Raw genomic sequence first — 22,670 nt, forward strand, 5'->3', positions numbered from 1 at the left:
AAATCCTTGAAAGCAAACATGTTCCAGCTTAAGGAAAAAAAAGAAGGATTATTTGGCACTCTGTATAGGCATGTTGTAGCAGGTGCCATGGACTGAGCTGTCAAATAGTTTAAGCTGTAATGGTTTCTGAATTTAGGTAAAATATTAAAGTGTTCCTGGCACTTTGCATTAAAGTAAAAGAAGAAATAAAGTGCTGAAATACAAGATTCCATTTTGACATGTCTTTCTGGAATTTACCAGGCAAAGGAAGGAGACCTCACAGTTATCAACAGCCTTCTGGATGATCCCAACTTAACATCAAAGAAGTTCAAAGATTGGAAACTAAAGAACTATGAGTTTTTCCTGGACATTTGTGAGTACAGTGCTGCTGGGAAATCCCAAAATGGAGCCTCTGAACTGGGAAGCTCAGCCCCAATGCTGACACACACACACTCCTTCATCGAGACCCACGTGTGACAGGACTCAGCCTGAGTAGCTGCTGGGTGCCCTGAACACCAAGTCAAACACTGGCATATTTATTGATAACACACTCAGCAGTACTGTAAATACTTGGGTAAGAGAATAGTGCCACAGGATGCCTCCTACATTGCATGAGAAGACAAAACTATTTTAAATGGATTTTTTTTTGTTTGCTATTATCAACAAATGTCCGTATCAAGCTCTGCATTAGGAAGAAGTGGTGCAGAAGTGTAACTGAAAATCAATACCAGTATATTTAAAGTACTGTACTAAAATTAAGCTTATAGTATGAGCTCCTACAATCATTTTATATATTTAGATATATGTAAACACATATCTATGTATATAAAATGTAACACATGGTAGTTGACATTTCCTTTTAAAATGCCCTACAGTTCACATTTTCACACAGTTTTCCTTGAGGAAAAAAAACATATATAAAAATGAAGGCATAAATCCATTGGCCACTCTTAGAGATGACCGTTTATTTTTGCAACATTTCCAGGTAGTGACCATCTTTGCAAATAAAAGGACAGAGTTATCAAAATGTAAACTCAATCCCTATAGTGTGCCTTAAAATGTACACTGTACATCAAACAATAGACCCCAGTCTGGCCCTATGGGCACTCTGTACATGCCATTAGATACTGTGTTTGTAACATGCTGTGCCTGCCTTTCCAGGGAGGGAACAGGAGCCAGCAGGTGAGGCACAGAGGTGGAACAATGTTGGTTGTTCACTAATGCTGCAACTTCAACTGGTTTTAATAGAATTTGAAGTATTTCATGGTGAAAGAAGAAACCATCTGCTCTGAGTAAGGTACCTACTGCAGGTTTTCATCCTTTCTTCACTGTGAATTTAAGTGACACATGACTGTGAGTCACAAAATTCAAAAGGAGAATGAGAAGGAAGTTTAAAAAACTCCTGAGCTACTCAGTTACATTCTCTGACATCTATAGCTGAGTAAATTATTCAAAGTTATGTAATGTCTGGCAATAATTTTTACCTGGTAGCAGTACTTTTAGCACGTGGGTGAAGTGATTCAAAGCATCATTTGAAAACCAATCTGTATGGATTGGTTTGGGAAGACACACAAGTCACAGGGGGTATTTCACTTCCTTGCCTGGGTGAAGAACGGTTTCTAAGATTCAGATTTTGGGGAAAATATTTGTATTCTTGAGGGGAAAAAAAATTGGTTCTGAATGCTACTGAACATGAAAATCAAAAACATTCACAGTTTTCTTTGACTCTGCTTGCCAGAATATTTCTGAAAGGCAGAAGGAAGGGGATGTGAACAAAACTGATGTCATTTCACTGAAACACAGACATTCACTGAGAATTTTTGCTCAAGATAAACATAGTTGTCTCCCATACGTCAAGGTGTATAAAATCCATGCTATTCAATATAATATTGAACTTAGTTAAAAATGTTAACTCAGTGATATCCCAGAATCCAGGAAGAGATTTAATGTTTCCCAAATGCAGAACCAGGTGAAGGTGTCCTGTGTGTTTAGCTCTGTCCCCACAGAGCAGCTGTGAGGGGTGACCTTGGCTGGTCGCCTGCCCTCACTCCCCCTCCTCAACAGGGCAGGGGGAGAAAATGTCGTGGAAAATCTCCTGGGTTGAGATAAAGACAAGGAGATCACCTACTAATGGTTATCATGGGTAAAACAACCCTGACTTGGGGAAAATTCATTTACTGACAATTTCAAATACAGTTGCATTGTGAGAAAAAAAAAAGACCAATTAAAAACACCTTTCCCTTGCCTCCTCCCTTTCTTCCAGGTTCAATTTCATCCCTTCATTCCCAGCAAGCAACTGGATAAATTGTAGATTCTATTTAGAAACCAATTCATACTTAGATGAAAGCACTGATGGATGCTCACAGAATTAGTTAAATAGATGGAACTTTCAATATTCCTAAAGAAATTTAAAAATGCCTTTTGTTTCAAACCCAAAAGATGGTTTGTGCTTTTATATTATTTTAAAATAGCTTTCCACTGTATTGTCACTCAAGACAGAAATGACAATTGTCCACTGAGCCTATTCAGTGAAGGCTGAGTAAACAGGGAAACAAGGTATTTCTCTTCTAAAATGCTACTTGTAGATACAGCTGAAAATTATAAACATAACTGGGAAGATCTATTTCTCAGAACTAACACAGATAGTAAGGAAAGTAGATGATTTCAATTTGAAGTTAAACGAGATTTCTGAAATGCAAGTAGAAGAGATAAATAGATGTGACATCATCCTAAACTCAGCTTATCTTTCAAATCTTTCAGTGTCATGAGAGGATCGCTCTGATATTCTCAGAATCGTGAGTCTGCCTTCTGCTCCTGGAGAGCAGCTCTCAGCAAATGTGATTTGCACTGAACAGGCCAGATAAATTATCCAGGACACTCATAAGGTGAAATGAGATACACCAGAGAAATTTCCTGTAATGGGCTTAAGATTAACTGGGAGAAAAGTTTGAAAGATTTATCTGGCATTGCTTGTGCCTTAGAGCAAGCAAAATCTAATTGCTAAATTAAGCAATACAAAGACTTTATTCTTTCCCAAATGTCAGCTGGCTTTTGGGAGTCATTTCACAGGAACTTGTCATACTTCTTGCATATGAACTCAGCTCCAACCTGCAGCCCTGCCCTCCCCACCACGAGTTTCTTCCTTCTGGCTGTAGGTACCAACCTGGCTGTACTGCAGAAAGTAATGTCCAAAATCACTGTAGCACAGTTATCTGGAATTTCACCACCTTTGAAATCACCGGAAAGCAAAGTGCAATACAGACACTCTACTTAAAAATCCATGTACCAAATCCTGCTTCTGTATTAGAAAATATTCAATTCTCCTGCACCAACAGGTGCTTAAACACACTGTACAAAGCAGCTGGAATTGTTGTGGTAGTTTGGATCCCATGTTTTTCAATTAGAAAAAAACAAGTCTTGGCTGTTGAGCTCATGAAGGGAAATAAACAGTCCCAGTACAATACATTTAGTAATTTACAAGATTTCCTGCCTGAATGCTCAGGTTAAACTTGGTTCTTAACATGCACAACTACACAAAGAGACTACTTGGATGTGTTTTATTGATCTGGATCTTATGAAAGTTAGTGTCTTCATTCAGAATTCTTGCAGGTAAAATGTCTCAGCCCACAGACTCTCCTGAGACTCCACAAGCTGAGTCTTTTTCTAACTGGCTATTTTTTATTACAACTGATTTAATGTTCCCCCTGAGCTACTGATTCCCCTCTTGTTTTAATACTGGTCTGTATTCAGTGACATCTCAGATCTCTGAAAGTGTCTTGGTAGCTCTCTGTCAGCATCACTTCCTGAGGAAACTGAGACCTTTTTCTTGGTTTCATTAATTTAAGTGAAAACTTCCCTGAGCTTGCCCTAATTGATATGAACAAGAACCAAAGGAGGAGCAGGGGTTTCTCACCAGTCTGTATATTCAGCTCCAGGCTGCTGCCTTTTAAGCTGGAAATTGTGGTGCTCCACTGGCTTTTTCCAAGGAAAAAGAAAGGAGTGTTGCAGAGAATTGCTCTGTGTACGTGGCCCTTAACTCTGTCCTTACTCTTCAGCAGTCCCAGCCCTCCCTCTGCTCCAAGGTCCTGGTGAAGGACAGGGCAGGGACCTTGGAAGGGGTTACTTTAGTGGGAAAGGCTCAGCCTCCTCAAAAACTGCAGAATTCTGCTACTGACCTTTAAAAGGCTTCACTTTAAATGTTAACGGGACTTCTGGGAGAAAAATGAAGAATCTGGTAGGAATCGTTTAACTTCACACAAATCTGAGGAGAGTGGAGAAAATTCTTGCATTTGTCTCGAGTAATGTAAATCAATAAAACCAGCCCCATCTGCCATAACTGGCAGCGGCCCCCAAACTGCAACACAGAGAGATCCTGACTCTGTCTCTGGATCCAGCCCTGGGGAGATTCCTTAAGGAAGAGAGCACAGGCCTGTCGGATTTCCTGGGCTTCAGCCTGAACATCCCATTTATGGTACATCCAGATTCCTGTAGAGAAATGTTTGAGAAATAAGTGGTGACTTGGTCTCATAAAGGATTTTAATTTCTCCTTAGTTTTCACAGAAGGGAAATGATGCATTTCCAGGGAAGACAGAAGGGCACGGGTTTTCCATGGTAGATTTTCCACGTACCACATGCCTTAGGCCACTGAGCTAAAATCTCATTAGAGGCAACACAGTGTCTTCCCTGCTGCCAAATGATGTTTATTTACCACTAGGACAAAATGGGTAATAACAGAAAATACTGAAGAAGCAATATTAGCCAATTAATTTCTATCCAGTAATAAAAAGCTCTTTTTCTTCTGGAATGTTTCCCCCATTTAAGCTAAGGCTCAGGGTAGGTTTTCCAGGCAAAATGCCGTGAGGACAGGTCCCCCATGTCCCATCCCAGAGGAATTCACACTGCGTGGCTGAGGCTCTCAGTGGGTTAAGTGGGCACAGATCTGAAAATCACATCTGAAAATCCCCCCTGAGCTCTATCAGCTGATGTATGGAAAATACATGGCTATTTAAACCAAAACTAGTATGTTGTATTTTCTAGTTGATGTTCATAATTATTTTCTTTACTGCCATTACATACAAGCAGAGTCTTGTGATTCTCATCAGGTCCACTCATTAATATGTAGGCAGGGGACTCTCTACTCTTGATATAACTAATAAACAAAGAAACAGGTTTTTAAAGCTTAGTTTCTACACGTTACGGGTTATACCACACTTGCACATTCGGGAGGAGGATTAGGAATAATGTTGTTTAAGCTTTTATCAGGTTTTGAGATAGGTGATATATTGCTGGGAGCTACTCTTTATAAAATTATTTATATAATTCAGACAGATACTGCCTTCAGGAAAAGAACCACATTCACTCTCAGTGCAGGCCAGGCAGATCTATCTTTATTTTCATCGAGCACACACGTGTGTTAGAAGTGACTTTATGCATTAATGCCACTGTATGAGCAGTATTTGAAAGGAAGCAATGTTGTATAAATGACAAAATACGTCAACAACCTGCTGTTTGACCAGCCAAGCCCTCTAGCTTCTGTCCTCACATTTGTAGAATATTGTTCATCCTCAGGCTTTGGTGAGGGTATCAATACAGACCTTTTTACTGACGGTAAATGCGTCTGTCCGAATGCTGCAGATTAACTAAGGATGTCACATTAAACATGTTAACTACTGCATTTTTTCACAAGCAACCACGGAGAAAATACGTCTTAACAAGCCGTGTTCACTGGCCAAAATACCAGTAAGACCCTGTTACCAGTTAAGACTTCTGTTTTACTGAGAAACAAGGACTTCAGCTTAAAAAGATGATGAGAAAACAGGTTAGGATATAAGAGAAATGCACTAGTACTAATAAACTTTTTACATTTGACACATACTGTATTACAAAGACAATATCCTTGTAAGACCATTAATTGCTGGGCCATAGGTGACTTCTGTCTAGGTTACTAACTAGCTAATAAACCTTGTATAGAGCCTTTTTTAGATAACGCTTCCATGTATGAAAATGTATGACACCCTTGTACTATGGCTTGCACTTTACTTGCATTAAACTGTGAAGTAGGCTGTAGTAATGTCCTTGTATATTCAGGGGTTGAAATGCCAAAGCACTGGAGTCTCGTACTGCTGGTGTTCAACCTGTCCCACGTGTGCTCCGCAAACCCCACCAACTCCAACCTTTAGCAAATAACGCTCTGGGGTCTCCATGGTCTTTGTTTCTTTGTAAATAGAAACATTCTTACTGTTTCTGTAGCAATAGGAGGTTGTAAACCAAACTTTCACTAGGACTGTTTTCAATAACAAAAACAAACAAACAAACAAAAGAATTATAGCGCCTTGTATAAAAATCATGGAGACTCCATGACCTGTGGGCATTTTTGTTTACAAGCAGTATGTATATATGTATTAGAGGCAGAACTGTTATTTATCACAAAGTTATGTCGTGGATGACTCTTTCTTAAATGAATATATGTTTTCTGTCATTAAGAAAAAGTAAGTATTTTAGAGCCATCTTGAGACATTTGAAGTGCCAGGCTTCAAATATGAGCAATCTTCCATGTTTCAGCCTTGTTTTTCTAATCAGAACTGAGAGGTAAAGGCAAACCCCCTGTCCATGCCAGGGAAAGCGTCGGAGTTGGAAGTTTTTGAGCATTCTGCAACTTTTCTATAATGCCCATGTTGCTTAAGCGCTTTCCTGAGCAGATACTCCGCCGATAGTAAATCCTCAGCTCAAGATGCTACAGAGAGAAGATTAACTGCTTAGACTTATACAGGTCAAACGAGGTTTCAACCCCTGGATAATACAGTATTTCTTCAGTTTCACGACAGTATTTTTAATTTTATACTTGTCTATGTTGAGAGATGACCCGATAGTTTCTATAGGCAGTGAACATTAGGTTTCTTTTTTTCCCCTCTTTCCAGATGAGTTCTGTGTGAATTACTGTAACCGGCTGCGTTTTTTCTATCACAGATTATTACCTTGTTAACTTTTTGTGTGTCTACAATGAAAATTTATGAATGGAAAACTTCACTGTGTGTTGCTCACTGGGCATATACCTCATGGTACATTGCACAGACGTGTAAGTTGTAAGTTGCACTGCAACATTAAAAAAAAAGGAACATATTGCTCTTTTTTCAAAGATATTAACTTATTTAAGAGATATAGTCTGTACATTATTTAAAAAAAAAAAAAAGAAGAAGAAGAAAAAAAACCAAAAAACAAAAAAACATTTATTCTTCCTAAATTCAAACAAAGCTTTTGTTTTGGGAGGGGAGGAAAAAAAAAAAAAAAGTTGTAAACTTCAGTTGTAAATTGGACTTCAATAAACGAATTATCTGCACTTAAGACTGTGTGCTAAGGGGTGTTTGTGGGGGTTTATGTGCGATCCCGGTTGAAGGCGATCCTGCCACGCCTGAGGGCGATCCCTGCCCGGTCTGAGGGCGATCCCTGCCCGGTCTGAGGGCGATCCCTGGTCCCCTGAGGGCGATCCCGGCTGAGGGCAATCCCTGTCCCCCCGAGGGCGATCGCCGTCCCCCTGAGAGCTCTCCCTCTCCCCCTGAGGGCCACCCCGTCCCCTTGAGGGCTCTCCCTCTCCCCCGAGGGCCACCCCCGTCCCCCCGAGGGCTCTCCCCTCCCCTCCTGATGGCGATCCCGCCCCGCTCCCCGAGCCCCGCCCGGCGCGGCCCTTCCCGCCCGCCGTACGCGGCGCTGCCCGACATGGCGGCCAAGGTGAGTGTCCCTGTCCCTCAGCCCGCTCTGCTCCCGCCGCCCTCAGCCCGGCCGCGCTCCCCTCAGGGGCTCCCGGGCTCGGGGCAGCCGGGGCCGCTCCGCGGGGCTGCTGCGAACCGCCCGGCTCCTCCGGTGCGGCCGGGAAGGAGCCCCGGGTGCTGCGGAACGCGGGGTCAGGTGAAGGAGTTGGGCGGTGGCGGGGCTCCGTAGGTGGAAGGGGCTGGTTCGAGAGGGTGGTTCAGTTGTGCAGCAGGGAATAAAGTAAATGTTTTTCTCCCGGTGGTTCTCCGCCCGCTTGCAGCTCCTGAAACACCTGCAGCTCCTTGCCGGAGAGGTGAATATCGGGGCGGTAGTTCGGTAGTGACGCTGTGAAGTGTTAGTGGTGCTGTGCATCACTGAAACAAGGCTGTGAAATAGCGCTGTTACAAACGAACAGGGGCGCGAGTATCTGAAATAGCTGGAGTTGTAGAGATAACTCAGCGTCTTTGAACAGAGCAAAACGTGCGTGTAAGGACCTAGGCTTTTACTCAAATGTTTTGCGGGTTTTGCAGTGTTCCTGGTTAAACTGATGAATAATAGGTTGTTCTCACGTGAATCTTCATGTTTACTTTCTAAGGGCATTTAAAACGTGTTTATATCCGCAAAGAAAAGGTCGACGCAAGTGGGGACAGCCAGAGAAATGAAAATGAAGCACTTTACCTTAGTGTATTATTGGAAAAGGACCTGTGTTTGGCTTTGCTGTTTGTCTGGGTGATCTTGAGCTGTTACAGTTCAGTACATAAATCTGAATGCTTCGGTACCTTTAGTGAGGTGACCTAACCTTATGTATGCTCTTTATTATTTACTATGAAGAATCAATAGCATTTCATTCTGTGGGTCCCCGTCTGGCACACAAAGATTAAAACCAAATCCCTGGAGTGGCAGTGAGTTGAGCTGAAGTGGAAGGAGGATGCTCTGCTCCCCTTTGTATGGTTTTCTGGTAGTTGTCATTAGAGATTTATAAGTGTATACCCAAATTAGGATACAGGCACAGAAGCTTCTGGCAATGCTCCTGTCTCTTGTAACTGCTGGGAATAATAAAGCAAAAAGATGTGAGACCATTTTGTGGTCTACCTTAAGACATCTGAGTGGCAGGAGAATAGCCATAAACCCGTGATTCTTATCCTTTAATTAATATTTTCATGGAAAATATGAGGTACCTGATAAGTGTTAGTCTTACTTTAATCTGGCTAGTAGGTTCTCCTTTTGTGATAGAACTTGTGTCTTTTTGTATATAAATGCATCAGATTTTTGCATATCCTCCACTCTTTGATTACCTTGGTTTGTTCCCTTCAGGATGAATTTCCTGACTCGTGCTCCAGGTCTTGAAGCAAGCACACAGAATTTACAGCTTCAGTGGGAAGCAGTGTCTTGGAGATTAAATGAAATATATGGATTTATTATGGTTTAGCTTGTATTCTGCATCTTTTGAGTAGAAGACTGTGAATTCTTTGTAGTGATGCAGCTCTTTAACTTCTTTTTTAATAGAATCTGTATTTTTGATACTTGATAAGATTCCAGCACTTTGAAGCAGATTGTTTGAAATGCAAAGACTTAAATCCAAAGTTATCCAGGTACCTTTGACAGTTTTATTTTTCAATTTTGATTAGTTTTACTCCAGTTCTACTGTTAAGAGGCATAGCTGTAACAATTGCCTGCTGGGAGAGCGTGTAATACATTTCTTCAGCAAATAATTGCTATTCATTCTTCCCATCAAAAGTAACACCTTGTCTGTTTGTCTTTGGTGTGCTTTTCATGCCTGGGGAAAATAAACCTGCTGGTTCTAAGTGTTGCAGTGGCAGGAGCGTGGCAGTGGTGTCACAGGGAATATTTGAACTCTTGCCATTGACCTTCTCTCCCTCCAGAACATTCAGGCTGGTAATTCTTTTGAGTAATTTTTACTTTTAAGTAATTTTTAATAAAGTCATTTTAATAAATTGATACTAGAAACAACTCAGCTAATCGAGGTGTTTTTAATGCACCTGATCATTAAATAAGGAAAAGGAGAAATAAATACAATTTCTTCATGCTTTCTCACTTTTAAGTTTAGTTTTTCTTCTTGTAGCTCCAGAAAATTGGTGTTGTCCTGCTAGCATTTTGTACTGAAATAAGCATTCTGAATTAGGATAAGTTTTAAACTTTTTTTTTTTTTTCAGTAAACCTTCAAAAATACGGACTTCTTATGATGGATGTCCCTTTCTGGATTCCTTACAGAGGCTCTTCTGTAGCTCAGGCTGTGGCATTTTGCTCCAAGAAACACTGTCAGAAATAACACAGAAATAAAAATAACACAGTTATTGTGTCAATTGGTACTTATTTTGATTATCCCCCTCCTCCCTCACCTGTTCTCTGTGTCCTGGAGCTGTTGGGTGCTGGGAGAGTTAACCTGAGGTACCTCTGTGCTGAATGGATTAGAACTTATTTTTTTCCTTAAGGGGTGATGGAAGCATCAGTGTGGCTTTGAACACAGAATTCTTCCTGATATTTTAGACAGAACTCTTGTCAGTGATCTTCAACCTTTTCTTTACCACTGTCATTTGAGAAAATCATTGTATCAGTCAGAAGTTCCTAAAAGGCATAAGGTTTATAAAAGGTTTTAAAAGTGACTTTTTTAATCCAGTATTTGATCGAGCCCAAGGGGAATTTTTATCTCTGCATTAAGACTTTCTTTTTTTTCCTCTGTCTGTCCCAGGTGGCAAAGCTGGCAGCTGTTTCTTCTGGGCTGCCTTTTATTTGTATCACTGTCTATGCAGCAACGGAGAAGGGATCAAAAAGTCAGCTGGTGAAGCCAGATCAGGTACAGATCTTACTGTTTGTTCATCTTTAAAACAATGCTAGAAAAACCTGCAGAGTGCCAGCTCTTTCCATTGAATTGTATAACCCAGAAAATAAAACACACAGGAAAGAAATATGGGATAATAAAGCAGCTGACCCCTATAGCTCAAATCAGAGAATCATATCACAAAGTCAACTGGCTTGGAAAAGACCTCTGAGATCATCAAGTCCAACCCTTCAATGTATGTTTGTTTGTTAAAAACCCTCAAGTATGTTTGTTTTGGTACACAGTTTAAAAATATACAAATACATTAAATATCAGGGATCATTAAAGCCAATTTTTTAAAACATATCTAAGTGTGCATTCTCATTTTCAAGGGAGATGGGAACCAAACCACCACATTATATATTTAATTTGACAGTGCAAACAAATGAGAAACTGTTCAGACCAGAAATTCACTGTCTTAGGCAGCAGCAACAACAATAAAACATGAAGTGTTGCAGTACTAAATTAGTGAAGTCTTATCATATTTTCTTTGTTACAATATAGCCAGGCTGAAGCCAGAAAAGTCGTCTTCTATTGTGCAGTTTCTAGTAATACACACATCCATCTTCCAACTATTCTTGCTCATGCTCTACTGAACAAAAGATATTTTGTCATACTCAGTAGTTCTGTTTCTTAGATCCTATAGAGTGGTTTCAATTTTAATTTCTAAAGACTAAGATGAGGTCACCCTTGTGCAGAGTCAGTTTGTAACTCTAAAAGTTTGTAGTTCCATGAGGGGGGGGCTTTGTTTGCTGTGGTGGGAACACTGAGGGTCTGCAGGCTTGAAAACCCCTCTACAGTGTACCCACTGTGAGAATACAGAACCATCTCCCTGTTTTGCAGCTCCCAATTTACAGTGCACCCCCTGTGACATCGAGGTACGTCGAGGAGCAGCCGGGGCAGCTGCAGAGACACCTCTCGACAGTGCGACAGACAACCGGCCGCTACCTGGGGTGGTGCCAGGTCAGGAACACCTGCACCCACAGCTGCCTGCACCTCTGCCAGCGCTGCCCCACACCCTGCACAACAGCTCAGTTCACCCTGTGGGGTTTTGTGCAGTACCTTGTCTTGGCATACACTGATAATTTAGGATGGCAAAACGAACCATTTTTCTACGGCAGGAGTAGGTCCATTCTTGGCAGAACTTGGTAGCATTTAGGAGTCTGCAGTTCCAGTCCATGGAGTGAGCTGCTTCCAAAGGGCAGGTTAATAGACGTGATTTAGGTGCTTTAGGGAGGACAAACTGCATCCCGTGTACCTGTTAAAATAGTCTGTTAGTAACTGGTCATCCAAAACACCTCCCAGCTGTTACTGCATGTCCGAGGCATAGAACTGTGATACCTGTCACTGTTCTCTTACCTGCTGGTAAACAGCAGCTTCACCCTGGCTTTTGTTAATAGATTTTATACTTGCCTTTTGCACTTACAAACAAATTAGACCCTAATATTTGAAAAAAGCAAAAAAAAATGTCTTCCTCTATTTTCTGTAAATTGTGATTCTATTGGTTTGGGAAAATCTTGTCAGTGACTGCATGGCTGAAATAATCTGGTTATAAATCTGTATCAGTCTTCTACACGCCCTTAATCATTGAGGGAAAGTTCCTGACATTGAGTAGCAGTGACCTCTGGTGGTACAAATTCCCTGTTGCTTTTACAAACTAACAGGCAAAGTCAGTTTTCCTGGGAAAGTCTCTCTAGGGAAGAGAAGACTGTATTTTATAATTGAGTTCTCTTAGGTTATACAGTCAGTGTCCAGGTTTTTTCCTACTCTACACTTTTGTTCCTGAGATGTCAATTTTGAAAGTGAGCTTACATTAAAGAGGTGGGGTTTTTTTAATTAATTGTCACTGGAAATTTCATAAGTATAAATATGTTTGTCCCAAATGGGGTAGATCTGTGCACAGCCTCTGTAGAAGGTCACTGATCTGGTTTGGGTTTCTTTAAGTTACACAATATTCCTTTGTCTCATTGTGCTGAGCCATGCATAAACATCTACTTTTGCAGAGATTTTACTCTTTGTTTGGTTGTTTTTTTCAGGCTGCTTATGTCTTTGTTAAAAATGGAATAACCGATTCAATTCAATTTGGAAAAGGTGAGCAAGTCACATATCTCTCATTTCATCTATATTGACTCACAGTATAGTCAAAACTTAGAACTAAGCTTTCCTTTTTCTTTACTAAGAACTAACATTTTGCAAACCAAAAAAAAAAAAAAGTACCTGTGGAGAAAAATTGTGAACTTTGCTGTGTTTTGAGGGCTGTGATTCTGGTTCTGATAACACAGGCTGCACGTTGGACATCTGGAAAATGCACATTCTCATTCATTCAAAATATCCAGTCATGGGCTGTTTGCAGGTCTGGATATTCACAATTTTACTTCCATCTTTATTTCTTAAGCAGGGAAATGAAAGGATTTCAATTGAATTGCTGTATTTCTTTCCTTTTTTTAATTCTAAGATGCTTATGTTTACCTGAAGAACCCCCCACCAGAATTTCTCCCCAAGGTCGGTGTAATCACGGTCTCAGGCTTGGCTGGTGTGGCACTGGCAAGAAAAGGTAGGAGTTTGCTTATTGTCGTTATTGGTGTGATGAATGTGGAGCATGGAAGGGTTTCAATGGTCAGAAGACTTTTCTGAAACGTTGCCAAAAGCCTGTGTAACTTGTATTAAAACCCTCCTTCCTGGTAAATTGGAGGGACATTATTCAATACTACCTTCAGAAGCTGGCTAAGAGCTCACAGAGCTGGATTAGCCAGATTAATGACTCAGTTGTTCTCCTCATTTTTCACAGTATTGGAAAGCCTAGTTCAGAATATCAGGATGTCCTGCACATGTGTCTGTAGTAACAGTTGTGTTTAACTGCTGCAATTGCTTAACTTTACATTTCATTACTGTCTAATTGTTCAAAATATTTGGCTTTATACAGGTTCTAGATTTAAGAAAATTGCTTACCCACTGGGACTTACCACTGTAGGGTTTTCTGTGTGTTACCCAGCTCAGTCAGTGGTCATTGCTAAGGTAAGTTTACTTGTATTTGAATATTGAATTTACATTGAATTTCGTCACAGCGTTCCCATTTCATTTGAATCAAGCATTGTGGGATTGGGTGTCAGAATCCACGTGCATCTTCATTAAAATACATAGTGTTAATTGCATAGCTATAAAAATCAATGAAAGAACTGAATTTAAAAGTACAGTCTCTCAATTTTTAACCCTCATTTCTCAAATAAATGAAGGCTATTCTATCTGCTGAAATAAAAGTAAATAAAAAATAAAGCCTTCATGAACTTCACAGAGATGCAGTTTGAGATGCTACACAATTATAACCCTTGTCAGAATTCCTTGTTTTCCAGTTAGTCATCTTGCCATTGTCTACCTGATTAGGGCTCAGCTGTTTATGTAGAAAAACAGAACCTTATTTATTATTTTGTAGGCAAGAATTGTTTGCACCCAGTACTTCTCTACACAAAAAGCAAATTGAAAAGTCTTCCAGTGTTTCCCTGTTTAGAAAAGCACACACTGCTCCAATAAGAATAGCTTGTAGTTTCAAAACTTCACTTCTGTATTAAATTGATGAGAGAGGAAAATTTAGTTAGTTGTGTTTGATTCTAGGACTTACCAATCTTTTAGTTAAGTGATGAGGCTTAAGTTTTGACAGAAGGATTTGTGACACATTATCCTGAAATCTGATTGGGAAAAAAAAAACTGGGCCAGGGCATCTCTTGGGACTTTTTCTGTTTCTATGTTTGATCATTTCCAATGCAGTGAGACAAGTTTGGATCCTTTCAAACTGGTGTTGAGCCTGCTGTGCCAACACTGCACACTGTTGGCAACAAAACAATATTGATTCCATTTGGAGGTGAATTTAGCATGGGATTGTTACCTGTGGATTTCTGATACCAATTTAAGTATTATTTGGGATTTGCTTGATGTAAGAGAAACCAGAAGTAGGTCTGGAAAGGTAGATGGTTCAGATGTCTTGGTGTGGGGCCAAACATGTTCTCATGCAAATGTGATGAATTTCATTTGAATGACCTGGGTATCTTTGTATTTTCAGAGCTGGTGTAAAATTGTTTTTCTAAAAAAACAGGTAACAGGGAAAAAGTTACTTTGTGGGAGTCGTCAGACCTACGAGGCTGTGAGATCGCTGTGGGCAGAAAAGGAACCTGTCACCAAGGTAGGACTTGTGAAGTAGAGGGGAATATTAACCCCCTGTAAATCACATCTGGAATTTGGGTTAGTAATCCCACAATTAAATGTGTTGGTTTTCTGCAACCTGAAAGGGTTTTTTCTCAAGTGGAAATTTATAAACCCTTGATAGAAGTAGCACTTCCCTAAGTAAAATTTCAGCTTTGCACATAATTTTTTTCTGCCCTTTTCAAAGAAAATGAAAGTTTCTCAGTTATATTAAGCATTTAGAAGAATTTTGCTATAAATTTATAGTGCTTATTGTTATGTAACCCTCACCTTTATTTCCTCTGAGGAGCACAAATGGAATCCTGAGTTTTGAAAATGACATTCAGATAACTGGCATTAAACTGAGAGTGAAACAAGAATTGATGTGGTACAGACAGTTTCTGTTAACTTCATTTTTTTTCTCCTGAGTGAACCCTGTTCCCAAAACATTATTTTTCATTACTAGGCTGTTACCCTGATTTATCTTTCCTTCTTCTGCTAACTAGGGGTAGTAAGTGTTCTGTAAAAACTCAGTGCTGTTTCAACCCTCTGTAAGGCTTGAGGTTCCTGGGCTGTGAATGAACTTGGGAAGGACTTTGAGAAGCTCAGGTGAAAACACAGTGTCAGACTTAAATATCTACTCCTGACAAATTCCCTTTCACATGATAATAAAGTCATTCTGTCTGATCTGTGGGCTTCTTCCATGCCTTTCATTTCTCCCAGCTGTGTTCCTTGTGTGCAGCTGACTGGCTGAATAGCACTGGATGATGTCAAAACTGAAAATAATTTCGTAAAAGAGAAGCTTCCAGACGGAAAGTTTGATTTGGCAATAATGCATGAAGCAAAGCCCTGTGTGCTTTCTGTTACTAATGTTTGGTTCACAGCTGCAGCCAGAGTCAAAACCAGTTACACAAGAAGATAAGAAGAAGAAAGGAGTTTCTGGTACCAAACCTGAGTCTGCTCTTGAGTCAAGATCATTGAACAGAACAGAATCTTCTCCAGTAGAGTCTTGGAGTAATAAAGATGCAGTGCCTTCATCAGGTGAATTAAATGTTTCAAGTGTAATCTCAGGGCAACTTGCAAATCCAATTAGTTGACTTAATTTTGTAGTTACTCTTGCTGCAAAATGGAGCAGACTGTCACTGCAGATTATTCTTGAGGTATATTGTACACACTCTCATTTAATACATATTTCAGAGCCTCAGGGAGGGGATAATTTTCTCACTGTGGACCCTGTCACAGTATCAGAATTCTTATATATTTCCTGTTCTCTCAATAATGTCTGAGAACTGACAATAGTGCAAACCAGGTTCTTTTGTAGGCCAACATAAGGAATAATTCCAATGCAAAACACACAGAAAGGTTTTAATTTGGATGATAATTAGAAGGTTGAAGTCTCAAATGAGTTCTTGACTTTTAGCCTTTGCCAACAGTCCAGAGATGATACATAGTGGAATGAAAAAGAGGAATGTGTAATTGAGAAATGAAGCATTGGGTTTTGTTTTGCAGGTTTTCTGCAGGGGTTCTTTGTGCATCTCGAGTGGTTGAGATGATCAACTAGATCATGTGACAGCCTATTTACATACAAATATTTGATAATCCAGTTGGTTAAAAAAAAAGTAGTGGAATTGCCTATTAAAGGAGAACTAAAATTGTTTTAAAATATTGTTACCTTTGTAAAGGCAGGTTTTGAATTTTGTTACCAAAACCTGTTACTTCTCTTTATTCTCTTTATCTGTTTATTACCAGAGTTTTTTTTTTCCTGGAAAAGGAGAAGAATGTATTTGATTGGGAGCTTTAATATTTTTTTTTTTCACTTTAGTTCCATTCACATCTTTCCTTTGCACCTGTATTTTTTCTGATTTAATTTGTGGAGTGCTTTGATGTGCTTTTACATTTGCTTCAGGCCAGACTGTCTTTAATGGTTTGGTGTATGTAGATCTCTTCTGTCTCTGCTTTCATGGGTGGAATTAGTTCATGTCCCTAATACAGCCAGAAATATCCATGCCCTAAATTAATCTGTGTTGTCAGAGATGTTTATTTTCCCTAGTCCAAATGGGGCAAAGCTTTCAGGAGAACACAGCACCCTTTGTTAAACCAAGGGATGTAGCTGGAAAAGAAACAGCCCAGGAGCAGGAGGCACAGCCCTGGAAAAGCTGCCTTTATATTCCCTTCAAGCTGGAATTGCAGTGTCATTAAATCTGTCAGTCTGTGCATCATCATTCAGGGCGAGTGTGAGGGCTCAGTGTTTAGCAAACTTAGCTCAAGGCTTTTGGAAGTGATGAAGTGAAAGTAGGTAAGAGTGTTTGTCTTCATTTGGAATTCTTACCATCTGGCAGCAGCTTCAGGGAAGATCCTGACTGGGCTGGTTTTGGGAGGCAGCTCTGCTCCTGGGAGCAGTGGGGCAAGAAAGGCTGGAGATTTCTTTCCATGCCTCAAACTTTCCCTTCCTTTCCATGTGTGGGGTAAAGCATCACTGTTTCTTCTCTCACTCTGCTGTGTTCAGGAAGTGGTGTTGGAGACAGTGGGAGGAAGTCCCGCTCTCCACCCACTGCTATGTGCTCATAATTCCAACCCATTTGCTTTGTCCGGAGTTTGAACTAGAACAGACAGATTTTGATCTTTTTGTGTTTGATAATACAGCAATTCTCAAAATGTGTCAGTAAGCTTTTTCCCCCTACAGCTCAAATACATGTATATTTTTTAATTTTTTTTTTAACATCTCTCACAGGAACAGTGAAGACATCAAAATTTAAACCTGATCCCAAACTTATGGACCATGGACAGTCCAGCCCAGAAGATGTGGATATGTACAGCACTAGAAGCTAAGCCAAGCCTGCTTACAAACTGCAAAATGTCACAGATAAGGGGGAGGGAAGAAGGGAAGGAATAACCCTTACAGTACACACTCTGGGAGGTATAATTTAATCAGACATTTCCTTATCTCAGTTTGCATTATTGACTTCCATGATTCTGCTTGGTGCATATTTTATTTCTGACAGAATTCACCCAGTGTCAGTGCCATTAAGGGAGACACGGAGAAAATGAGGTTTGTCGGTGTCTTCTCCCACTGAGGTCTCTCTGTGCCAAACTTGTCAATAAATGTCACTTCACAAAGGATATTTGGCAATGTAAACATATCTCTGCTTCGGCTCAGGTGTTCATTGATCTGAAAGAGGAATGAGGGGGTTTGCAGAGGCTTCTTTGCCTTTTTTTCTTTCAGCTCTGGAATGAAGTGCAGCTTCTTACTGGTCTGAGTACCCCTGAAACCTCGTGGTGATATTGTATGAACAGCATTGTTTTTAATGCTTCTGTAAACTTTTTTCCTTGCAAAATAATTTGCTGTTGTTTGCCTCTTTCACAAAGGTGAATGGAAACAGCTCCTTGTCCTGCTTCTGATGTTTTTAAATGTCACTGAAGGTGGGAAAACCACACAACTGATCTCTAAACATCCTTTATAGACCATGAATCACTTTTCACCTCCTTCTAATACTTTGAAGAACTGTGTGTAAATTGCTCAATCCATGAAAGTGATACTGAGATTATATAAAATCCATTAGCAGCTTTTAGAAAGTTGGAAACCTTCTGTAATTGCAAGGTTTAAAGTGCTGACAGATACTAAAAATGCAGAAGTAATAGCCAGCTTTTTCTCCCCAGAACTTTGTATGCTATACCCATTGACCTTGGGAGGATTTCTGTGACATTCTTTTTCCATAAGAATGAAAATGGAAATTGTTTCCTTAATGATGAAACTATCAAACATTACATTTTTCATTGTGTTTATTGCTCTAGTTGTGTTCATCCCCCATTTCTCTTCATTCTTTTATCTGTCACTTCATGAAAATACGGGCTTTGCTCTAAAGCAGAGGAGGAAGCAAGAACAAACTGTACAAGCAGGTAGTGTGGTTGGAAGGCTGAAACCTGAAATGCTGCTTTGTATGGCTGTGTTCTCAGCACTGGGATGTGAAGGGATGTCTGCTCCTGTTCTCCATGAGAAGAGATCTCACAACCTCATTCCTTCTTCCAAGGCTGCTGGCGCCAAGGGAAACGACTGGTGACGTACAGGGAAACAGAATTCCCAGTGTCCCTGTGGGACCAGCAGGAGTTGTGAGGAGATGCCGCAGGATGGAATGTGCACAAGGCACAAGTGGTGAATGAACAAAAGAACTAGTAAATCTTTTATGATGGTTCAGAAACGGATAAGTATTGGTATTTTAAAACCCAAATTTCAGGCAGAGTGTTGGATTTTGTTACACAGAGTCCACTGGAAGGTGAAGTCAGTAAATGTGAAGTTTAAAGAAGAGGAATTCTATTAGTTCAGCTTGCTTGGGACAGCTGACTTAGGATTTGATGTGTTTTGTTTCTTTAATCATCTCTTAAGGCCCAGGAATTCAGGCAGCAATCAGAGGATATTAAATCAATCTTCAGAGAGCTCCTGGACAAGACACATTTAGTGTTTCATCACAGAGAGGAGTAGAAAAATTAGATGGCTGGGCTTCATATACCATTTCCAGGGAAACAGGTGAAGACATAAGGCAGGAAGTAGAAATGGTGAAGAAATTATCGTTTTCAATTGCAAGACTGGATGGCAGGAATTGTATTATGTCTCCCAGTGATCAGGTTCTGGATAAAAAACATAAAGGAAAACCCATCTCCTCTACTTGATTCTGTTAAATTCTAACTGCCCTTTGATGATGTCACAAGTCAACAGGAAAGGTAAGGTGATGCAGATTTGGTTGGATTTTGTAGGAGTTTACTGTGGTGACATTTTTCAGGATATAGTGAAAAACTGTGACTAAGAGTAATAGTAATAATATAACTAGGACAAAGCTTCCTGGGAGCAGGGAGAGAAGCCACCTTGGACAGCTGGTTAGGGAACCAGCATGTCTGCCCTTTCCAGGCAAAGAGAAGTGCCAAAAGCTGCTTTGGGCCTTCCCAGACTTGGAGGGCAGTTCCAACTGCAGTGTGTGGTCTGTACGAGCTCCTTCAGCTCCTGGCTGGCTGGGCAGGCAAGACTCAGGTGTTCTATGCAAACAGCTTGTGTTCCACCCCCTGATCCTGCAGGTTGTTCATGCTGTGCATGGCCATGGTACACAAAGCTGTCCTCAGGCTGTATTTCAGTCTCAAATTACTGCTCAGGACAAAACTGTAGTAGATCTACATCTCAGAGTTAACTCAGCATTCAGAAGTCTTACCTACAGCTTCTGGGACATAACCTAAAATTGTTGTTGCTGCCTGCTGTGATGAAGGAGCAGGATGAGGGATGCGGCCCCAGAGCCCACAGAATGGTGTCCCTGTGCTCAGTCATTTCTGGGTGGGTAAGAGCAGGGAGCCAGCACAGGGTTATTCCAGCCCAGGTGGCTGCCCCATCCCTGGAAGTGTCCAAGGCCAGGTTCTTCAGGGCCCTGAACAAGCTGGTCTAGTGGAATGTGTCCCTGCCATGGCAGGGGATGGAATAAGATGGTCTGTAAGGTCCCTTCCAACCCAAGTGTCATTATCATCATGATAATGTTGATATTAGTGTCACTTCTTAGTTTTTTTTCATCAGCTGAGATTTCTCCTCCTCATCTTTCTCTACAAGGCAGGATAATGTTCTGTTTGTTTTCATTCGTGTCAACAGTTTTTGTTTAATATCCCTCCACAGTTGAAAAGCTGGGCTAAGATTAGAGGCTTGGGTTTGGGGACTGAAACACACCCAGCTGAAGAAAACTGTTCCTTATCTGCAGCCAGAGAAGGTGGGACAAAAGTCTGGAAGGTTTTGTATTCTGTGTGGTGTGTTCTGTGCTTTCAGGTCAGACATCTGAGCCTCCAGGGTTTATATAATGCTCTACAGCTGACTTGTTCCAGGTGACTGCAAGCAACTGTAGCCACGTGTCTGTATTGGTAATTTCTAGTAAAGGTGCTATGCAATGTCTTTAAAAAAGCAAATTCAGATCTCCATGATGCCATGGCTTGTGAGTCTTCAGTGTAAATATGTGCCTGACTTGATCTCCTCAAGATTTCAGACCCAACAGGCAAATCTGTTATAATGAAAAATTAACGTAAGACAAGGGAAAAGTTGCACTGTGAGACATGGGTTTATTAATTTATAGTGAAACAGTTTGAAATACCATTCAAATGTATCACTTCAAGTCTATTTCACAATGCAATAATACAGTAACATAAAAGTAAGAACATATCCAGTAATTTTTATATGTTATATATTTGTGAAAAATTCAGTGTCTTAAAGAACTGGGTCACGTGTGTTTTATAATACAGAAATAGCTTTAATGCATGTTTTTTTATTTATGATTGATTGTATTCGATATAGGGAGATTTGGGACTTGTTGATATTAATTTTTTATTTACATAAAACTGATTGTGATACTTTATTTTGTCATATCGCTGTGAAGCACCTGGAAATAAAGGGTGATAAGATACTTTTTAAAAATTAACTTCTGTCTGTTGTCTCATCTGTAGGACGAATTGTCAGTTCCTTTCTTCTTTAAGAGTTAAGTTGGTAAACATGACTAAGTCACACCTGGGGAAACAACTTCACCCCTGAAGTACTGAAACATTCCTGGAAGAAACCACTGAAGTAACAGCCAGGACATATTAATGCTGAGTGTCTTAAATTTTGAGAAATGCTTCCATTTTCTTTCCTTGGTGATTGTCATTGTGATTCTTCAACAACTTAGGAAGGAATTCTTGTGAAGGTATTTTAATGCATCAGTGTAGTTATATTGTAGTGAAAGTTTGGAGGTTTCTGAATCACACTGAAATACTGAAAATGTATTTTAAATCCAAAATGAAAGTGGGGTCCTACAAAGCCTTTGCTTTTTATTAAGGAGTATCAGTATGCACTAGATGGTGTGTAGTTTTTATTTTAAATTGCAGGGATTCCAAGAAGCAAAGCTTAGCCCTGCGCTGATGGTAAACTGCAGTCAAGAAAGGCTGTGATTGAACACATTGCAGAAATGAGGATTTTGTTTACCCTACCACAGCACTGCTGTGCTCCTCCTGCAGCCCAGAGCCAGTGTCCAAACCAGAGGGGGTCCCGAGGTCCCTGTGGGGCAGAGTCCCACACCCTTGTCCAGGGTGCAGTTCTTCAGTGAACGGCTGTGGGAGGTGGATTTTTGGTGCAACAACTGAAAGGAATTGCTCGTGTTTCCCGTGCTGTGAGCAGGGAGTAGGTCTGAACTGAGCCTGTGCTGGTTCTGAGTGTGGGGAACCCCTCCTGTGCTGTATCTGGGGCACTCCCAATATGTGAGGACTCAGCAGCTGGTGTTCTGTTTGCACCACCCTCGGAACCTCTGCAGGGAGGGAGGGTGTTCTCCAAAGCCATCTTGAACCAGATCTGACATTAATTAAGAGTAAAGCTAATGAGCAGTTGAGCATCTTTCTCCATGAACTTTGGACAGTAATTTTGCTTTAGTTATAGCTCTGTATTTGAGGAAGTGAGATCAGTCTAGATGTACTGTACCTAGTCTAGTCAGAGAATGCCTAATTTGGCACCCGATTCTGCTGTGTTCCAGAAACTCAGACAAGAGGAGGAAATGGGTGTGCTGTGAAATAAAAAGCTCACAGCTGTTTAGGTCTGTTGGCACTGGCTTTATTTGTTGTTACCCAAGTGAGCACTAAAAAGAGAAGCCTGATGGGCTGTGCAGCCCTTCTATGGGACCATGTCCAAACCTGCTGTGTTCATAAATGCCAGGGGTGTAACAAAGTCATGAGTTTGGGGTTTATGATCTGCTCCATTAAAACATCTCACCCAAGTCAAAACTGCAAATTGCATTTCTGCATCTTTGAATGAAATCTCAAAGCCCCAGGTCAAGGTGTTTGTTCATCACCCAGCCTGAAGGACTGGCACTCAGCAGCTGTGAGCTGGAGCCAGAGCAGAATTCCCTGTGAGCCACAGGAACAAAGCATCTGTATGAACTGGTTCTTCACACTC

At 40.6% G+C, this 22,670-nt stretch overlaps 2 protein-coding genes across 2 annotated transcripts in view; both read left to right on the plus strand.

Annotated features, from left to right (window-relative positions):
- LOC126637552 (connector enhancer of kinase suppressor of ras 2-like) overlaps positions 1 to 7,320 on the plus strand; it is a 173,232-nt gene extending 165,912 nt beyond the window's left edge. Inside the window, 1 exon segment of the mRNA XM_050310900.1 lies at positions 241 to 7,320. Within this exon segment, the coding sequence (XP_050166857.1) occupies positions 241 to 456 (216 nt within the window). The 3' untranslated portion in view covers positions 457 to 7,320.
- Positions 7,321 to 7,661: 341 nt separating this feature from the next.
- Positions 7,662 to 21,171, plus strand: APOOL (apolipoprotein O like). Its single transcript, XM_050310661.1, has 9 exons — positions 7,662 to 7,704; positions 10,436 to 10,540; positions 11,408 to 11,527; positions 12,601 to 12,655; positions 13,020 to 13,118; positions 13,488 to 13,579; positions 14,652 to 14,738; positions 15,622 to 15,778; positions 17,469 to 21,171. Exons 1-9 carry the CDS (start codon positions 7,693 to 7,695, stop codon positions 17,564 to 17,566), a joined length of 825 nt encoding a protein of 274 aa, XP_050166618.1. The 5' UTR covers positions 7,662 to 7,692; the 3' UTR covers positions 17,567 to 21,171.
- Positions 21,172 to 22,670: the final 1,499 nt, after the last annotated feature.

This window comes from Myiozetetes cayanensis, unplaced genomic scaffold (assembly GCF_022539395.1).
Source record: "Myiozetetes cayanensis isolate MyiCay16 unplaced genomic scaffold, myiCay2020 scf15, whole genome shotgun sequence".
Taxonomy (NCBI): domain Eukaryota; kingdom Metazoa; phylum Chordata; class Aves; order Passeriformes; family Tyrannidae; genus Myiozetetes; species Myiozetetes cayanensis.

Bases quoted from the DNA above. Each gene is read 5' to 3' on its own strand.
- APOOL (XM_050310661.1), top strand. The intron at 11,528-12,600 runs GTCAGGAACACC...TGTTTTTTTCAG, and splicing joins GCTACCTGGGGTGGTGCCAG to GCTGCTTATGTCTTTGTTAA. The intron at 15,779-17,468 runs GTGAATTAAATG...CATCTCTCACAG, and splicing joins AGATGCAGTGCCTTCATCAG to GAACAGTGAAGACATCAAAA.